This window comes from Camelina sativa, chromosome 18 (assembly GCF_030686135.1).
Source record: "Camelina sativa cultivar CO46 ecotype springtype chromosome 18, ASM3068613v1".
NCBI lineage: Eukaryota > Viridiplantae > Streptophyta > Magnoliopsida > Brassicales > Brassicaceae > Camelina > Camelina sativa.
Genome location: NC_141897.1, coordinates 17,902,955 through 17,919,688, shown reverse-complemented (window position 1 = coordinate 17,919,688; position 16,734 = coordinate 17,902,955). Strand labels below are relative to the sequence as shown.

The 16,734-nt window shown below is 37.9% G+C and overlaps 2 protein-coding genes and 2 pseudogenes across 4 annotated transcripts; 1 reads left to right on the top strand and 3 right to left on the bottom strand.

The window, feature by feature from the left end:
• The first annotated feature begins 246 nt into the window (after positions 1 to 246).
• On the top strand, positions 247 to 824 carry LOC104763499 (early nodulin-like protein 15 pseudogene; annotated as a pseudogene).
• A 1,703-nt stretch (positions 825 to 2,527) lies between these two features.
• On the bottom strand, positions 2,528 to 4,424 carry LOC104761691 (putative FBD-associated F-box protein At1g32375). Its single transcript, XM_010484808.3, has 3 exons — positions 3,453 to 4,424; positions 3,235 to 3,369; positions 2,528 to 3,121 (listed from the first exon to the last, which is right to left on the bottom strand). The coding sequence occupies exons 1-3, from the start codon at positions 4,299 to 4,301 to the stop codon at positions 2,843 to 2,845; spliced, it is 1,263 nt and encodes a 420-aa protein (XP_010483110.2). The 5' UTR covers positions 4,302 to 4,424; the 3' UTR covers positions 2,528 to 2,842.
• Positions 4,425 to 10,157: 5,733 nt separating this feature from the next.
• LOC104761690 (putative FBD-associated F-box protein At1g32375) lies at positions 10,158 to 12,421 on the bottom strand (annotated as a pseudogene). The gene is made up of 4 exons (XR_015589366.1): positions 11,982 to 12,421; positions 10,982 to 11,882; positions 10,742 to 10,876; positions 10,158 to 10,631 (listed from the first exon to the last, which is right to left on the bottom strand). The product of XR_015589366.1 is annotated as a putative FBD-associated F-box protein At1g32375 (transcript).
• Positions 12,422 to 12,930: 509 nt separating this feature from the next.
• Positions 12,931 to 15,081, bottom strand: LOC104761689 (expansin-A14). Of its 2 annotated transcripts, XM_087500231.1 has the most exons (5): positions 14,990 to 15,074; positions 14,725 to 14,880; positions 14,186 to 14,498; positions 13,781 to 14,092; positions 12,931 to 13,129 (listed from the first exon to the last, which is right to left on the bottom strand). In XM_087500231.1, exons 2-5 carry the CDS (start codon positions 14,858 to 14,860, stop codon positions 12,997 to 12,999), a joined length of 894 nt encoding a protein of 297 aa, XP_087356357.1. In that variant the 5' UTR covers positions 14,861 to 14,880; positions 14,990 to 15,074; the 3' UTR covers positions 12,931 to 12,996. The 2 variants fall into 2 exon arrangements, with proteins under 2 accessions (XP_087356357.1, XP_010483107.1); XM_010484805.2 differs by lacking the exon at positions 12,931 to 13,129 and having other exon boundaries at positions 13,439 to 14,092; positions 14,990 to 15,081.
• Between the last annotated feature and the right edge of the window lie 1,653 nt (positions 15,082 to 16,734).

Below are 16,734 nucleotides of genomic sequence, written 5' to 3'. Positions count from 1 at the left end.
GTATTAGAGGGGGTATTGAAATTAGAATTTTAAAAGATTTTGTAAGATTTAGGAAATTTTGGATTTTGAGAGATTTTAAAGAAATTGTATGATACTTTGGTGGATTTGTTATTATTTTTATTTTAGAAAAGAAAAAATAGTTTGTGATTTGGTGAGATTTATGAAAGATTTTAAGAAATTCACACAAAAGACAAATAGGTTCATCGACTTCTCAGACACAAAAGTCAGGTCTGTGTCTACTAATTAATGGCTTCTTCTTCTTCTCTTCTAGTTACCATATTCCTGTGCATTTCTTTCTTCTGAAGCTTTTTACCGTCGGTGGAAAAGCCGGTGACTGGAAGATTCCTCCTTCAGCTTCTTTCTCTTTCAACGAATGGGCTCAAAAAGCTCGCTTCAAAGTTGGAGACTTTATTGTTTTCAAGTACGAAGCCGGTAAAGACTTTGTTCTCCAAGTGACACGAGAAGCTTACGAGAAGTGCAACACCACGAGCCCTAAAGCCAGCTACACCGATGGGAACACAAAGGTGAAGCTAGACCAATCCGGTCCGGCTTACTTCATCAGTGGAACAGAGGGTCACTGTCAAAAGGGTTAGAAGCTACGCCTAGTTGTCGTCACTCCTCGTAACTCTGCTTTCTCTCCAGCTCCTTCGCCATCTGAGTTCGACGGTCCAGCCGTAGCTCCTACTAGTGGTGCTGCAAAGCTCACTGGCGCATTCGCCGTCGTCAGCCTTATTCTTGGTTTCTGGACCTTCTGAAGCTTTTCTTATAGAAGAAAAATTAGTTTGAATTCTATTTATTAATTTTCGAACATGAAGCAGAGATCAGATCACTGTTGTCTCGCTAGTCTTGTTATTTATTAAATTAAATTAATTATTTAATCGGCTTAGTTCTTCCTCTTGTTCAGTTCAACAAAATAAATGGATCTCTATTAAAAGTAACAAAAAAAACAAAAACAAAAATCTGGGTATCAATTCGTTTCTCAAATCTCGATTCTGGTTTTTTTTTGTTTTGTCTTGTTTTGAAACCTTATGAAAGAGAAAGAGCAAAGAAAGACGATGCTTTTTTTTCTTGAGAATTTGTATTTTTTTTTTTTTAAATCCTTCATAATAACACATATAGAGGTGAGATTGTTTCGTTCATATTTCTCACTAGTTTTCAACTAAGGAACTATCCAAAATCTTTTAAAATCCATGTTAAATACTTTTACAAAAAAATTGTGTCAAATTTGAATAACACTAGATTTTATAAGATTTATATAAATGTCTAATTGAATAACAAAATATTCTAAATTACTTTGACTGATTTTAAGGAAATTTCAAATTCAATAATACTGAATTTGGATAGTGATTTAAAAATCACAAACTGAAGATTTTAGTAAAAAACCAGAATCTTTTAAAATTGTAATTTAATACCCCCTCTTAGAGTAGTCTTTTAATTGTCGAAACAAAAAAACAGATTAGTCTAAATAGTAAATACCAAAATATAATTTTCTCTTTTAGAAAAAAAAACATAGAAGTTTGAATAATCCTACACAATCCAGAGAGACGTGTAACGTAAGATAAACAACATTTAAAAGTAAAAAAGTAGAAGAGCTTTAAGAACTTTATCATCAACACTTTGATCAAACAAAAAACACATATTTCATCTAGCTTTGTGAAAATTGGAACCCTCTCCTCTAACCAAGAGGTGTTTAATTAAAGAGAAAATTGGAGTTTTAGTACATTTTTAAAACTTAATTGGAGAATTATTACATTCACTATACCCCATTTTCTTATCTATCTCACATCTCTTCTATTACACAAATAGTAAAAACCATCTATTTCTCCAATTATAAATAGTGAATGTACTACCAATCCAATTAAGTTTTGAAAATGTACTATTTTGCCAACAAACCCTTAATTAAATGTGGAGCAAGAACTTTGAATTTTCAAAGAACTAATTACAGAAAAGATAAAGCCAATTAACTAATAAGTTGTAATATAGCTGATCTAAAATTGACCATAACCTCAGGCTCAGCTGAATGCAAGCTGACAAGTGACAAATTGGTGAATACCTTGGCAGTAATGACAAGTACTCCTGGCCCCTGGGACAACTTGATATAATTACCTGTTAACAAATTCGTGACCAGGGTACTTCATGGATAAAAGCCAACAAATTTTTGAGGGATGGGAAATAAAATGGGAATAAACATCATCCACAAAAATGGCGTTCATTAGTTTCAATGTCACAAGCATTTTGCAGCATGTAAACAAGGTCATGCACAGAGTGTTAAACCGAACCAAAAACATTGTTAAACCGAAAATTCAATATTGAATCAAAAATTAGATTATAGTAAGTACTGTACTGTGTCTGTATGTGCTAAATAATACTTAGGATTATTTCTATCTTCTTAAGATGGATGTCATTCACATTTCTAGCTTCCCGTACCTATTCGTAAGATAAGATGGTAAACCTTCGAGCTAGACCGGGATCGGAAACAGAGTGGGGCATGGGTAAAAAAGCAAACAACAATAATCATTATATATAAAAAAAAAAAAAAAAAAAAAAGTTTGATTGATACCATAAAATTAGAAGAGTAAAATGGACATCAAAACAAAACATGAAAACCCCAAACCGTACCTAAATGGAAGAGATAGAAATTACAGAAATTGAACAAAAGATCATAGAAAACATAAGAAAGTTGTTGTTTTGGTAAAGAAAGACACAATTAAGTGCTTAAGATTCAGACCAAACCACTAGAAAAATTGATCTGAAAGTCTCTGATTTTGGATTCAGTGCCTTGTCCCAACAAGTCGAGGTAACATTTCTTCTCCATCGTAGCTGAAAGCCTGAAACTGTAACTTCAGTCAAACGAAAGCCGACAAGAAGGCGAACTTCTAGGTGAAAACGATAACTCTTTGATCATTTCAAGTTTCTTGCGGTGGCTGGTGGATTTAGGTTTTATAGTTACTTTCTTCAAGCAGCTTCCAGTTCTTAAGATATAAGCCGCAACTTCTTTCTCTTCTTTTATTCCTTCATATTCTAACCATTCGAGGGATTCAAGATTCGTTAACACACATTCAGGAACAGAACTCGGTTCACTCCAGTAAGAGCGTGTTTGGTTAGCTAGACGGTCATGTGACTGATATAAATCGGCGAGATATAAGTCCATGCAGTGCATTAGATCAACATATATACTGAAATACACACTAGTCAAAAGATCCACTCAGTGAACTGATTTGAAAATATATATACCTGCCCAAGTTTAAGAGCTCGTAATTTAGGTGAATCTTTAATCACACGCATAAGTAGATTCAACCATTCTGTCTCACATGTGCATATCTTTAAACATACAAGAGATGGGAAGATACTACCAACAGGATAAGCATCCTGCAAAAGAGACGTACACTAACTGAGTCTCACAAAAATAATAAAAAATAAAACTACAACTTGCAAGTAACTAAGAAAAATACCTGTGAGGTAAGTAAACATAAGTCGAGATGCTGGACTGAAGTAATACAACTCAGAATCTTCTGAGGAAGACTATAAGTGACGTCAATATATGCCTGTACAATCTTTGGCATATTACTCTCAATGACACAAAACCCACCCATATAATCAACAAGATCCAACCATTCCAGAGAAGGAGCATCTATCACAAACCCTTGTGCATCGTCTTCAACTCTATCATCTGATGAATGCAAGGCTAAACTCTTGAGAGATGGAACTTTAACGGTGAAAATGTTCACATTGTCATCTGCGCATTGTTCCACACCCAAGTCTTCAAGAACATGACAATTGGACAAAAGACTGTTGACAAATTCGTTGCCTGGATACTTGACACCTAAAAGGCCCAAAGTTTTGAGTGATGGGAACGAAACTGAGTAATAAACATCCAAAAGAATCACATTGTTTAGGCTCAGTGAGACAAGCATGCTACTCTCTGTGTAGAAACTCCTTGGAAGAATGGCTGGTGATGCACTAAAAGAAGTGTCGATTTCGATAATCAGCTCACGCACAGAGCATTTGTTTGCAGCTCTAATCCATACATGAATATCTTCGCCATCACAGAGTTGACCAAGTTTGAAATGCAAAGTTTCTAGCACTGGAGCCTTGTGCAATATCAAACACCTGTCTACAAACCGCGAAAATCTTCCGTAATCGATATCTTGATAGCTATCATCGTACACAAGTTTTGGCACAAACATCCAAAGAAATTGCCAACGTTTAGACAAAACCATTGTGACCACAACATCTTTCGCAGGTAGTAACGACAATATTCTCAAGAGAAGTTCATCAGGCAATTGGCTTAACCTATCCATAATTGCAAGTTAATCCTCTCAAGATTCCAAAGCTTTCAGCTTCTACAAATATCTCTGTCAATGTCATAACCTTAAATCAGTTAGGAAAAAGAATTTTTACAAAAAAAAAAAAAAAAAAAAAAAGATTGGAACATTTTATGTTCTGTTAATTCCTAACAACATTAAAATTCCTGGAAAAAAAAAAAGCATAAGAGACATATGAATAATAAAGTGTAAATATTTACAGGATCCAAAAAATGAAATTAACAAATAGTTGTAAGAAATGCATGTTTAAAACAAACCTTAGCGATAGCGAGAATCAAAAACAATGAAAGAAAGACGAGAATCAAAACTTGAGAAGAATATGTGGAGAGAGACTTGTGAAAGAAGAAGACCTAAAAGGCTAAAACCCTTACCGGTAATTTTATTTGATGAATTATCCAACAAAACCGGCCAAACCGGACCTTTGGGATACCCAATTTAACCAAAACCAAAAAATGCCTTAACCGAATTTATCAATCCAATTTTTCTTTTGGTCAATTAATTAATAATCCAATTTTAAATTTTTTGTTTTTTGAATAACAATCCAATTTTAAAAGTCATTAATACTACAATAGTTGAACCAAAAAGAAAAATCCTTAGGATTGTTTTTATCTTCAACAGAACTTTTGAACAAAAAACAAATTAAAAAAATGATAATATAACTATAATAGTTTGGTCTACACTGCAGGCTGCAGCCATGACTTCACCGAGTCGAGCTAGAGGGGAAAGCAGTGGAGATGGGTCAAAAGTAAAATGCAGAAACAATGATCATTATAAGAAAAAAGGTTGATGATGTAAAAACTAGAAGAAGAAAAAGGACATCAAAACAAATGAAGAGACTAACCAAACCGTACCTAAGTAGAACAGATAAAAATTATAGAAATTGAACAAAAGATCATTAAAAACTAAGGAAGATTGGGCTTGTTCGTTTGATTGACGCAGGTACCTGCGGCTGCGGCAGACGCAGATACGTTTGTTTGTTTACTTGTCGCAGGTACCTGCGTCAAGACGTTGCGGCAAATGCTGCGACCTGCGTCTAACATTTTTAAACATTTTTAAACGTTGTTTTGATTCAGCGGTTAAAAACGTAAACGTAGCCGCTGCCGCTGTCGCAGCCGTCTGCGTCAACCAAACGAACAAGCCATAGTTGTTCCTTATACTTCTTCGTACCAACGCAAAGACGCAGAGCAAAAAAAACTTAAGAAATTTGTTTGGTAAAGAAGACATAATTGTGACTAAATTATTAGATTGATACCTTAGATGAATGATTTGCAGAGTATATATAGTCTACAGACTAGGGTTTAACTTATAGATAATTACAATTAGATCCTTCATATATACACTTCCTTATACACCCCCTCAAGATGAAGGCAGTTGTCTGACGCCAATCTTGGATATTAGTTCTTCAAACTTTGGACGTGGAAAGGGTTTGGTTAAAGCATCAGCAAGTTGATCGTGAGTAGAGACATGAGCGACGCGCAGAACCCCAAATTGAATGAATTCACGGACAAAGTTGTAATTAATAGCTATGTGCTTCATGCGGGTATGAAAAACCGGATTGGCACATAAATATGTTGCTCCCACATTATCGCAATATAGAACAGGTGCAACCGGTAAAACGATGCCCATTTTAGATAACAGGGAACAAATCCAACGGAGTTCGGAGGCAGCATTGGCAACCGCTTTGTATTCAGCTTCCGTAGACGACCGGGAGACACTGCATTGCTTCTTCGAGGACCACGAGATCAGACTAGCACCAAAATAAATGATGTAGGCGTTCGTAGATGTGTAGGTATTGTGAGTTCGACCCCAATCAGCATCTGAGAAGGCGTGAATAGTAAGAGTGGCATCTGCGCGAAGAAAAATACCATGAGACTTGGTTCCAGCAAGATAGCGGAGGACATGCTTCGCCGCTTGCCAATGTTTATCCGTCGGCTTATGCATAAATTGTGAAAGACGATTGACAACAAAAGCTATATCCGGCCGTGTGAATGAAAGATACTGAAGACTGCCGATGACAGCGCGATACTCCTTCGCATCAGAAAGAGGAGTACCAGAATCAATAGTAAGGTTAGGCGACGTGACCATCGGTGTGGCAACTGGTTTGGTATCAAGCATAAGAGTTTTGGTGAGTAAATTAATTATATACTTACGTTGCATCAGATACATACCTCGGGAAGATCGTGTGGCCTCAATTCCCAGAAAATAGCTCAATGGACCAAGTTCCTTGATAGAAAACCGTTGTGCAAGAGCAAACTGAAAAGCCTGAACAAGAGAGGGAACGCCAGTAATAATAATATCATCCACATAGACCAACACATAAATGTAGTCATTGCCGTTGTGGTAGATGAACAAGGAGGTATCGGCAAGGGAATTTTTGAAACCGGAGGTTTGTAGAAACGTCTTCAGTTCTTGGTACCATGCGCGAGGTGCCTGTTTCAACCCATATAACGCTTTGTTCAGCTTGCAAACATACTGTGGGTTGTCTTTGTCCACAAAGTCGGGTGGTTGCGAGACATAGACCTCTTCCTTTAGAGTGCCTTGCAGAAACGCATTATTAATATCCACTTGTTGTATGGACCAATTTTTCTTCACCGCCACCTCGAGCACCATCCGGATCGTCGTGGCTTTGATCACCGGACTAAATTTTTCAGAATAGTCCAAGCTGTATTGTTGGTTAAAACCACGCGCAACGAGCCTTGCTTTATATCTGTCAACAGAGCCATCAGGAAGATATTTGATGGTAAAAATCCACTTACAGGTGATAACATTTTGAGTTGGCGATGGAGGAACAACATCCCATGTCCGGTATCGCATTTGAGCATTGTACTCATCAATCATAGCCTGTCGCCACCGAGGATCCTTGAGAGCCTGTGCCACCGTCGTCGGGATAAAGTGTTTGGTTGTTTCGACTAACAGATTTAATTTGTGGGTTGGCTTGACAATATTATTTTTGGAGTTGGTTTGCATTAGATGAGTATTCGCTGGTTGAGGAGGTGGCGATGGACTCGACGGCTTTTGGGAGAGAGGGGTGGTCGATGGTGAAGATGGTGATGAATTTGGTGTTGGATTTGGGCTTGGTGAGGGTAATGGATTTGGGCTTGGTGATATGGGTTCTGTTTGAGTGGATTGGTGAGTGGATGATGGGCTTTCGGTTTGTGGGCCTGGTGAATGTGGAGAATTTATCTGTGGACTTGCGGGAGGTTGGTTATGCGAGGAGGATGAATGCGAGTCGATGGATTCATCATGGGTATGAGGTGAGTTGGACGACGGTGACACTGTCTGACGGTCCAGTGAAGGAGCTTGCGTTGGCGACAAAGTGGACGTGGTAGTAGACGACGGAGCCGGCGGCGGAGACGGTGGAAGGACCGTACATGGGGGGAGAGGCGTATGAGCTGTAGGACGTTGTAAAATCAGTATGCCAACCGATGGAGATGATGAAGAGACAACAGTGCCCAGCGTGGGAAGAATCCCGAGTTGAGCAATGGCAAAGGGAAACTGTTGCTCAACGAATTGAACATGCCTTGAAGTGTAGACACGACCCGTTTTGATATCAGAACAGAGATAGGCGCTTTGTGTCAGTGAATATCCGAGAAACACACACAGCAAAGAACGATCGTCCAGCTTATTCGATGAGTAAGGGCGTAGCCATGGAAAGCATAAACACCCAAACACACGGAGCTTGAGATAGTTTGGAGACTGCTGGAACAACCTGACATACGGAGAAGCACCCGATAATACCTCTGTTGGCATGCGGTTAATTAAGTACACCGCAGTCGCGAAAGCATAGGGCCAATATATCTTGGGAACTGAGGCTTGACTAAGTAGAGCGAGTCCAGTCTCAACGACGTGGCGATGCTTTCGTTCGGATACTCCGTTATGTTCCGGTGTGTGAGGCGGTGTCGTGAGATGAGAGATACCATTCGCTGCCAAGTGTGAACGCAAGGCTATAAATTCACCCTCATTATCCGAGTACAATGTGCCAACCCGACCATTAAAGCGATTCTCGACAAGGGCTTTGAAAGCTATAAACACCTCTTTAACTTGGGATTTTTGTTTTAGTGGATACAACCAAGTATATCGTGTAAATTGATCCACAATAACGAGGTAGTATTTAAAGTTGTCTATGGACACAATAGGAGATGTCCATACATCAGAATAAAGATATTCAAGAGGTTTAGTAGAGACAATGGTGTTTGAATGGAATGGCAATTTATGACTTTTATTGATGAGACAATCAGAACAAGATAATTGTTTGGTTTTGGAAGTAGAAATGGGTAAAGCAAATTGCGAAATAATAGCTTTCAAAATAGGTAAAGATGGATGACCAAGTCGAGAATGCCATGAGTGAAGGTCGGTGATTGGAGTGGGAGAGGCAGCAAAGCTCGTGATGGTGTTATTGACAACCGGCCACTCATACAGCTCATTCTTAGTTCGACCTAGGAGTAACCGGGCCCCCGTGCTCAAGTCCTTCACCTGAAAAAACGCAGGATAGAATTCCACCGAAACATTATTAGCGTTACACAAGCGATACACCGATATGAGATTCTTGCAAACATTCCGGACATATAAAATATTAGTAAGAGCAAGTGAACGAGTTGGAGTAGGGAGAATGGCGGAACCAATTTTTGAAATGGGTATGCCTGAACCATCGGCGATGGTGACTTCTTCACCGCCTATGTACGGCTGATGAACCGAGAGATTTGCCAAGTCAGACGTCAAGTAGTGTGTGGCGCCAGAATCCATAATCCAGTTCGCCGGATTGTACGATGGCACCTGGGCAACATTGGCACGGGGCTGCCAAGGCATCATAGACGACGGTGGACCTCCAGGATAATTATAACCACCATGAGGAGCAGTATGACCACCAGTGGATTGGAATTGCGAGCATCGCCACGCACTGTGGCCATAAACACCACATATTTGACACTGTCCTTGATAACCTCGTCCAGAACCACGAGAATCACCACGAGAAGCATTGTGATGAGAGGACCCACGTCGAGGTTGGTAACGTGAATTCGGATTGTACCCAGAAGCTCTGGAGGAGACAGTGTTAGCAGTTGCAGTAACCGCAGTGGACACGTTGACCATGTTCTGAAGCTTGAGTTCATGGTGAATAAGCTTTTCATTAACTTCAGTGATTTTGGGAGTAGTATCACGACCCTCAATCTGGCCAGTGATGCGACGGTAATCGTCAGAAAGGCCACCAAGGATGTAATCAATTTGATCTTCATGTGCAATGGGACTATCAAAGCAACGCCAACTGATCGAATCGAGTAGTAAAGCCTTGAACGTACTCATCGATGGTCTTGGTACCTTTCTTTCATTGAGTAAGCTGATCGCGGATCTGCTTGATGTGGGCACGGCTAGGATTAGCATAGGTATCCCGGAGAGTGGTCCAGATCTCAGCCGACGTCTTCGCCTTGGATAAGAGAGGCTGAACAGAGTCGGAGATCGTACCTAACAGCCCAGAATAAATGAGATTATCCTGTCGTTGCCAGTGTTTGTGAAGAGGATTAGCAGTAGGAACACCATTCGTGGTGACCGTAGCATCAGGAGTAGAGATCGATCCGTCGAGATAGTCGAATAGATCGTAGCCGGCCAAAAGAGCATGAACTTGGCGATTCCACATCAGGAAATTCGTGGACGTGAGTTGTTTGACGTTGGACATGTTGATATTGACGAGAGAAGACGAATCAGATGGAGCAATGATCTCATTGGAAGAAGCCATGAGAAGAGAAGAGAAGAGCATAGGGAGGAAGTAAGAGAGAGGAAAAGAAAGAGCAAGAAGGGAGGCGGCGAGAAAATGTCTTTTTAGATCTTTTACAGAGTATATATAATCTACACACTAGGGTTTAACTTATTGATAATTACAAATCCAATTTTTAATTTCTTTTGCGACTTTTAGGATAATTACAATCCTTCATATATACACTTACACTTACTTATAATAATAAAGTGCTTAAGACGACTCAGAATCTCTGAGATTCAGACCAAACCCACTAGAATATTAAACATATTTCCTCTCTCCCTCGGAGCTGAACCTGTAACTTCAGTCAAACGAAAGGCTGCAAGTAGGCGAACTTCTGGGCGAAAGCGACAACTCCTTTATCATTTTAAGTTTTTTGCGGCGGCAGGTGGATTTTGGTTTGATTGTTACTTTATCTAAGAATCTCCCACTTCTTTCTCTTCTTTCGTTCCTTCATACTTAACCCATTCGACAGTTTTAAGACTCGATAGCATACATAATGGAACCTGACTCGGTTCATTCCAGCAAGGGCGTGGTTCGTCAGCTCGAAGGGGATGGTACTGGTATAAAATTAACAAGAAAGAAGTGTATGTAAACATATATACTGAGATAAGTAGTTGGATACACTAGTCAAAAGACTCTCAAATCAAATGGTTTGAAATATATAGACCTGTTCCAGTTTGAGATCTCGTAATTTAGGTGAATCATTAAGCACACGCATAAGTAGATTCAACCATTCTACCTCGCATGTGCATATCTTTACATGTGTAAGACATCGGAAGATACTACCAAGTGGATATGCATCCTGCAAAAGAAAGGCTATGAATAACACTTACTGATTTACTGATTCTCATAAAAAAAAAGCAAGAATGATATAAACAACAAACTCGCAAGTAACCAAGAAAAATACCTTTGACGTTAGTAAACATAACTCGAGATGTTGGACTGAAGCTATAGAACTCAGAATCTTACGAGGAAGATGATACGTGACGTCAATATCTGCGTCTTCAATATTAGGCATGTCACTCTCAATGACACAAAACCCACCCGCATGATCAACAAGATCCAAGCATTCCAAAGAAGGAGCATCTATCACAAACCCTTGTGCATCGTCGTTAACTCTAAAACTCAGTGTTCGCAAGGATAAAATCTTGAGAGAAGGAACTTTCACAGTGAAAATGGTCACATTGTCATCAGGACATCGTTCCACATCCCAGTCTTCAAGAACAGGATAATTAGATAAAAGCCTCTTGACAAATCCGTCACCACCTGGGTACTTCACCTCTAAAAGGCTCAATGTCTTGAGGGATGGGAAAGAAACAGAGGAAAAGATGACATCCACAAGAACCGCGTTATCTAGTTTCAATTTGACAAGCGTGCTACACCCTGTATACAAACTCCTTGGAAGTGTGGCCTGAGTTACACTAGAAGAAAAGTCGATTTCAATAATCAGCTCACGCACAGAGCATTTATCAGCAGCTCTAATCCATACATGAACATCTCCAGCACCACAGATTTTACCAAGTTTGAAATGCAAAGTTTCTAGCACTGGAGCCTTGTGGAATATCAAAGACCTGTCTACAAACCGCGAGAATCTTCCGTAATCTATACCCTGATAGCTATCATCATCGTACACAAGCCTTGGCACATACATCCAAAGAAATTGCCAACGTTTAGACAAAACCATTGTAGCCACAACATCTTTAGCAGTAGGCAGTAAAGACAATATTCTCAAGAGAAGTTCATCAGGCAATTGACTTATCCTATCCATTCAGCTAAGGAAAATATGAAAACTTTTTCACTGAATAATCCTGGTAAAAAAAAAACAACCAATGCAAGTTTAAAAGGAAACCATAGCGTGGTAAGAAAATAGAAAGAAAAGAAAAAAAAAATGAGAAATCCAAAATCACCTGGAAAGATTAGATTTTTATTGAACTCGCTCCTAACTTCCAAGTTCCAACAACATAAAACGAATCATGAGAAATATTACAGAACACTCAGTAAGAACATAAAACCCTTCCCTCGCCAACGAGCTTCCACAAGACGATTGCTCACTCTCTGTCTCTCTAACCCCTCGGGCCTCGGATGAAGAACCCTAATTCGAGAACTAAGATAAAAAAACTGTCAAAAAGAAAGAACCCAGAAACAACGCTCTCTCAAACTCTCTTGCCGTTACAAAATGAACCTGTAACAATGCAGCAAGAGACCCATTATTAGATCAATGAAGCTTAATTACAGAGAGACTGAAAGACTTGACTCTTTAGTAAGAGCTCAGGAGGAATCGCCTTTTGAAGAAGACAGCAGACTCTTTCCAAAGACTCTACCTCAGCTAGTGTCTTTCCTTTTCCCTTTGATTATGTGAACCCTCTACCTCGTATAGAGTATATTCCACACACACGCTTAAATCGGCTATTCGGCTCTACTTTAGCAGAAAAGAAAAAAAATACCAAAGAGCGAGGAAACACAAAAAGCCCAGTAAGCCTTTTTTTTTAAAAACAATTATTTAAATTTTCCTTTTGCCCAATTTCAAAACTAGTTATATAATAAATTATCCTAAACTTTTCCAATAGGTAAATAACATTAGTGTGAGATTATTACAGTCATAATTATTACAGGCTTTTTTGTGTGGAATTTACACAAATATCAATTTCCAAAAAAAAAAAACAAGAATCCCCCAAGACATGATGATATTTATGTTGTATTTGTTAATTAGAAGAAAAACATGAACAAGATTGGAGAATTGAGTAAAAGGGAGTTTTTCTAGTTTCGGTTTGGTAAGCATTCTTGGATTGAGTGAACTAATTGTATTATGATGAATGTTAGATTCTAGTTTGCGTTAGATGTTTTGATCCTGTACCATGATTGATGGATCTATACCAAGTTGGAGAGAATAAGGAATAGTCGAATTACATCAAACGTGGATTATTACACATAATCAACAACAAGGAGGAAAAAGCTGAAGGCCAGAAGTTTTATGGCAAAACTTGATGAACTGAAAATATTGTTACAAGACATGAAACAAGAAGCTGCACCGGAGCTGTTTTCAAGAGGATCGTAGCTGTCAAAGATGAAAAAAGAATAAAATTAACATTAATCATCAGAGCAAGAAGACTAAACTTTTGGAAAAAAAAGTTCATAAGGAAATTTTTTTATTGAGATTACTTTGTGATTGTAATTGTATTATGTATAGAGAATAGATACTATGCCACTATGTGCTTTGTAGGAAAAAATATCGATGTTAGGGTTTGTTTTGAATCGATTAAAACCGACGATATCAAAATGTTGAAAAATGAAAATGAATTTCTCGAAATATTTGTGTCACTTCCAAAATCAAAACATCAAACTGAAGAGGCAAAAGCATTAAAAATTATAAAATAACTTGATTTTATTATTAGACAATGCCAAACAAAATACAAAGACAAGAAAAGAAAAAAAAAAAAGAAAAACTCAATTACTTAGGCGGCGGGTGAAAACACAAAGCTTTTTTTTCTTTCTTTCTGTTCACCTCAGTCTCACCGGCGAATTACAAAAGCTACCGGTGAAAAAAAAAAAACCTTCCGCCATTCAGAAATTGGTTATTTTTGATTAGGGTTAATCAGATTAATTCCTGAAACTTTTTTCTCAAACTATGCAAACTCTAGAAAACTCCAATATCAGTAATAAGTAAAAACTTTTTTTTTTCTGTCCTCCATATAGTCCACGTCATCACCTCGGAGCCCGGAACTGTCTTCCGGTGTAAGTCTGTCCGAAGCTCCAGTTACGTGGAGTAGCATTGTTAGATACAACTGTACGGCCATCACTAGTTGTTACTTTGAACGAGAGAGCTTGACCATCAAGATTTGCGTTGCTTTGCCAGTTCTGTCCCCAGTTTCTTGACATGCTTTGCCATCCTGTTTTGGTTCCTTTAACGGAGACGGAGATAACATCTCCGGCGCCGGCTACGTTAGTTACGAGTACGAGGTTGAAGTATGAGTGACCGTTGATGGTGAATCGTATTCCTCCTTTCCTTCGGCAAGCCACTCTGTTTCCGAAACAGAGCACAAGAAGATATTAATAAATAAGATCTTTAATCATTAAAACCGAACCGAGCTAAACCGAGATCGGTGAAACGTACCTCCGGTATTGAACGGGGACGACGCCGGCTTTGTATTGAGCGATACGGAGGAAGATGGGCTGAGCCAAATCGAAGTGATGTTGGGGAGGGTTACACCAACCTCCGGCGTCGTTGGCCTGAGCAAAGTTTGGTGGACAAAAGTTTGTTCCGGTGACGGTGATTGTTCCCCCGAGACACCATTTTGGATCGTTTACGCATTTTATCTGAAAACAAGCCCCGCAGGTTTGGCCACCGTTGAATAAAGCCGTGCTTAGAGCTGCCGTGTTTGTGCCGTATCCTTGACTGTATAAGTTCCCGTATCCACATGCGCCGCCTGATCCCAACAAAAACACCAACAGCACAAAAAATAAAATTTGTGTACAAACTTAGGTAAGTGCATTACTAAAAAGTGTTTGTAAGATTTATTGGCACTATTACATAACGTTTGGTCATATGGAGTAGCATATTCTTATAAAAATATTTCAAGTTTGAAATTATTTATGGTCACAAATAAGAATGATACAATTAGTTGGTGTGAGAGAGAAGAGTAAGAAAATTACCCATGGTACCGGAAGCATCAGCACCTCCATAGAATGTGGCTCGAGCATTGACCCAACCACCGTAACCATCCACACTCTTCCACATCAGCATCATCATAAGACTCAATGACATCATCACTATTCCAGCAATCTCCATTTTCTCTGCCTTTTTTTTTCCTACATAAGAGAACTATAATGATAAGCAAAATGGTAACGGAGATATACTCTGTGTGTATGTATGGAAGACGAGGAAGAAGAGATAAGAGTGTGGAAGATTGAAACTTACAATGGCGTGGAGAAAGAAAGGAAAAGGATCCACTAAAAAGTTGAAGTGAGGGTAGAGGAGAGGAAAGGTGTTGCAATGTTGTTGTGAGTTGTGCGGAGATAGGATGATTATATATAGAAATTTATGCAGGGGAAAATAATAATATTAATATGCTATGTGTTTTAATATTTTAATGTAGCACTTGCCAGTGATTTTTATAAACTAAACTATACGTATTTTTTAGAAAGAAAAAATTAAAAGTACAATTGTAAAAACTTTAGTCTAATTAGCGCGAATTTGGTAAACGAGCAAGCAGCATCGAGAGTGCCAACTGCTTCACGGAAATTTAGAGCGAGTATTAAAAAAGGGTTTACTTTCAAAACGAATACCTCAGATTATGGGCCTAAGTTGACCAATTGACCTTTCATATTTATAATTTCCAAAATCCATATGTAGATTGATACATTGAAAATAGTACAATTTTTTTTTTGTAACTGTGAGTCTTAGATTGAAATCCAAGTTTCCAATAGCTAATGGGCAAACCTAAACTCTTTACATTTTGTTTATGGTTCATGAAGTGAAGCCTAAAAGAAGTATTAATGCTCAAATAACATGATCACAAATATACATATATCATAGATGACCACTATATGTTGCGAGATTCCTCTTCGTTATCACGTTTGCATCTAACCAAATTGTTCAGGGAGTAATAATCAACGGCATAGTAAAATATTCGATTATATTTGCCTATTGCAAAAGTTGACCAAACCCTAAAAGTAAGTTAATGTCTTGCTTCAAAAACAAGATTTAATTTGAGTAGCTGTTTCTATAATTCTATTTTTCTTATAAAGTCATTAACTGAAAACCGCAGGAACAGAACATATGCTTTTTTCCAACACATTCAACTACTTTTTCCAAAGTAAACAGAAAAAAAATAGAAAAGTAAGAACAAAGCATTAGCATATTACATAACAGATGAATACAAACACAAAGAAAAATAGGATTAAAAAAAAAAGGTTAAAAGTGAAAAGAACACCGACCAAATCAAGTTTCTTTTGGTTTAGTCGTCTTTCGTTTGATTCTGATTTTGGATGAGGTATTGGTTCATATCGGATTTCTCGATCACGAATCTTTCATCCACTATACGAATTTACAATAATTAATTAGACATGTAGAACCATAATTATTCAGTAAATACCTATCTCTCTATAAATTCTAAATTATAACTATTTTCTTGAATCTTTTCTTTTTTTTTTCCTTGAATAGTCCTTCTTTTTTTTTAATTACCATTCTGAATTCTAACCCACTATAGTTATATATTGTTTGACAACTTCTATATTTATAATCTTAAGAAAATGGATACTATGGAATCAAGTCTGACTTTCGGCGACTATTCCGTGCAAATGGAAATAATATTTTTTTCATACCAAGCAAAATTACACATGAAACTTTTTTGACCACCTAAATTTCGGGATCTATTTATTTCATGAATCATGTGACACAAATCGTCTAACTTAAGATTTGCTTTCAGAACTTATTATTAATCTTTCACTAACAATTAAATTATTTTCCACGTTATTTCTAAACAATTTAAATTTTAAAAGTAACATGAGGATATTTAGAACAAGCAGACGTACGTCTCGTAATAATCAATAGAACTGATTAGTAAAGGCATTACTAATATGATGTTTTTATATTTTAACGATACTGAAGCTGTACTCTACGTTTGGACTTTGACTCATTATGCTTCGTATATTAATTGGAAA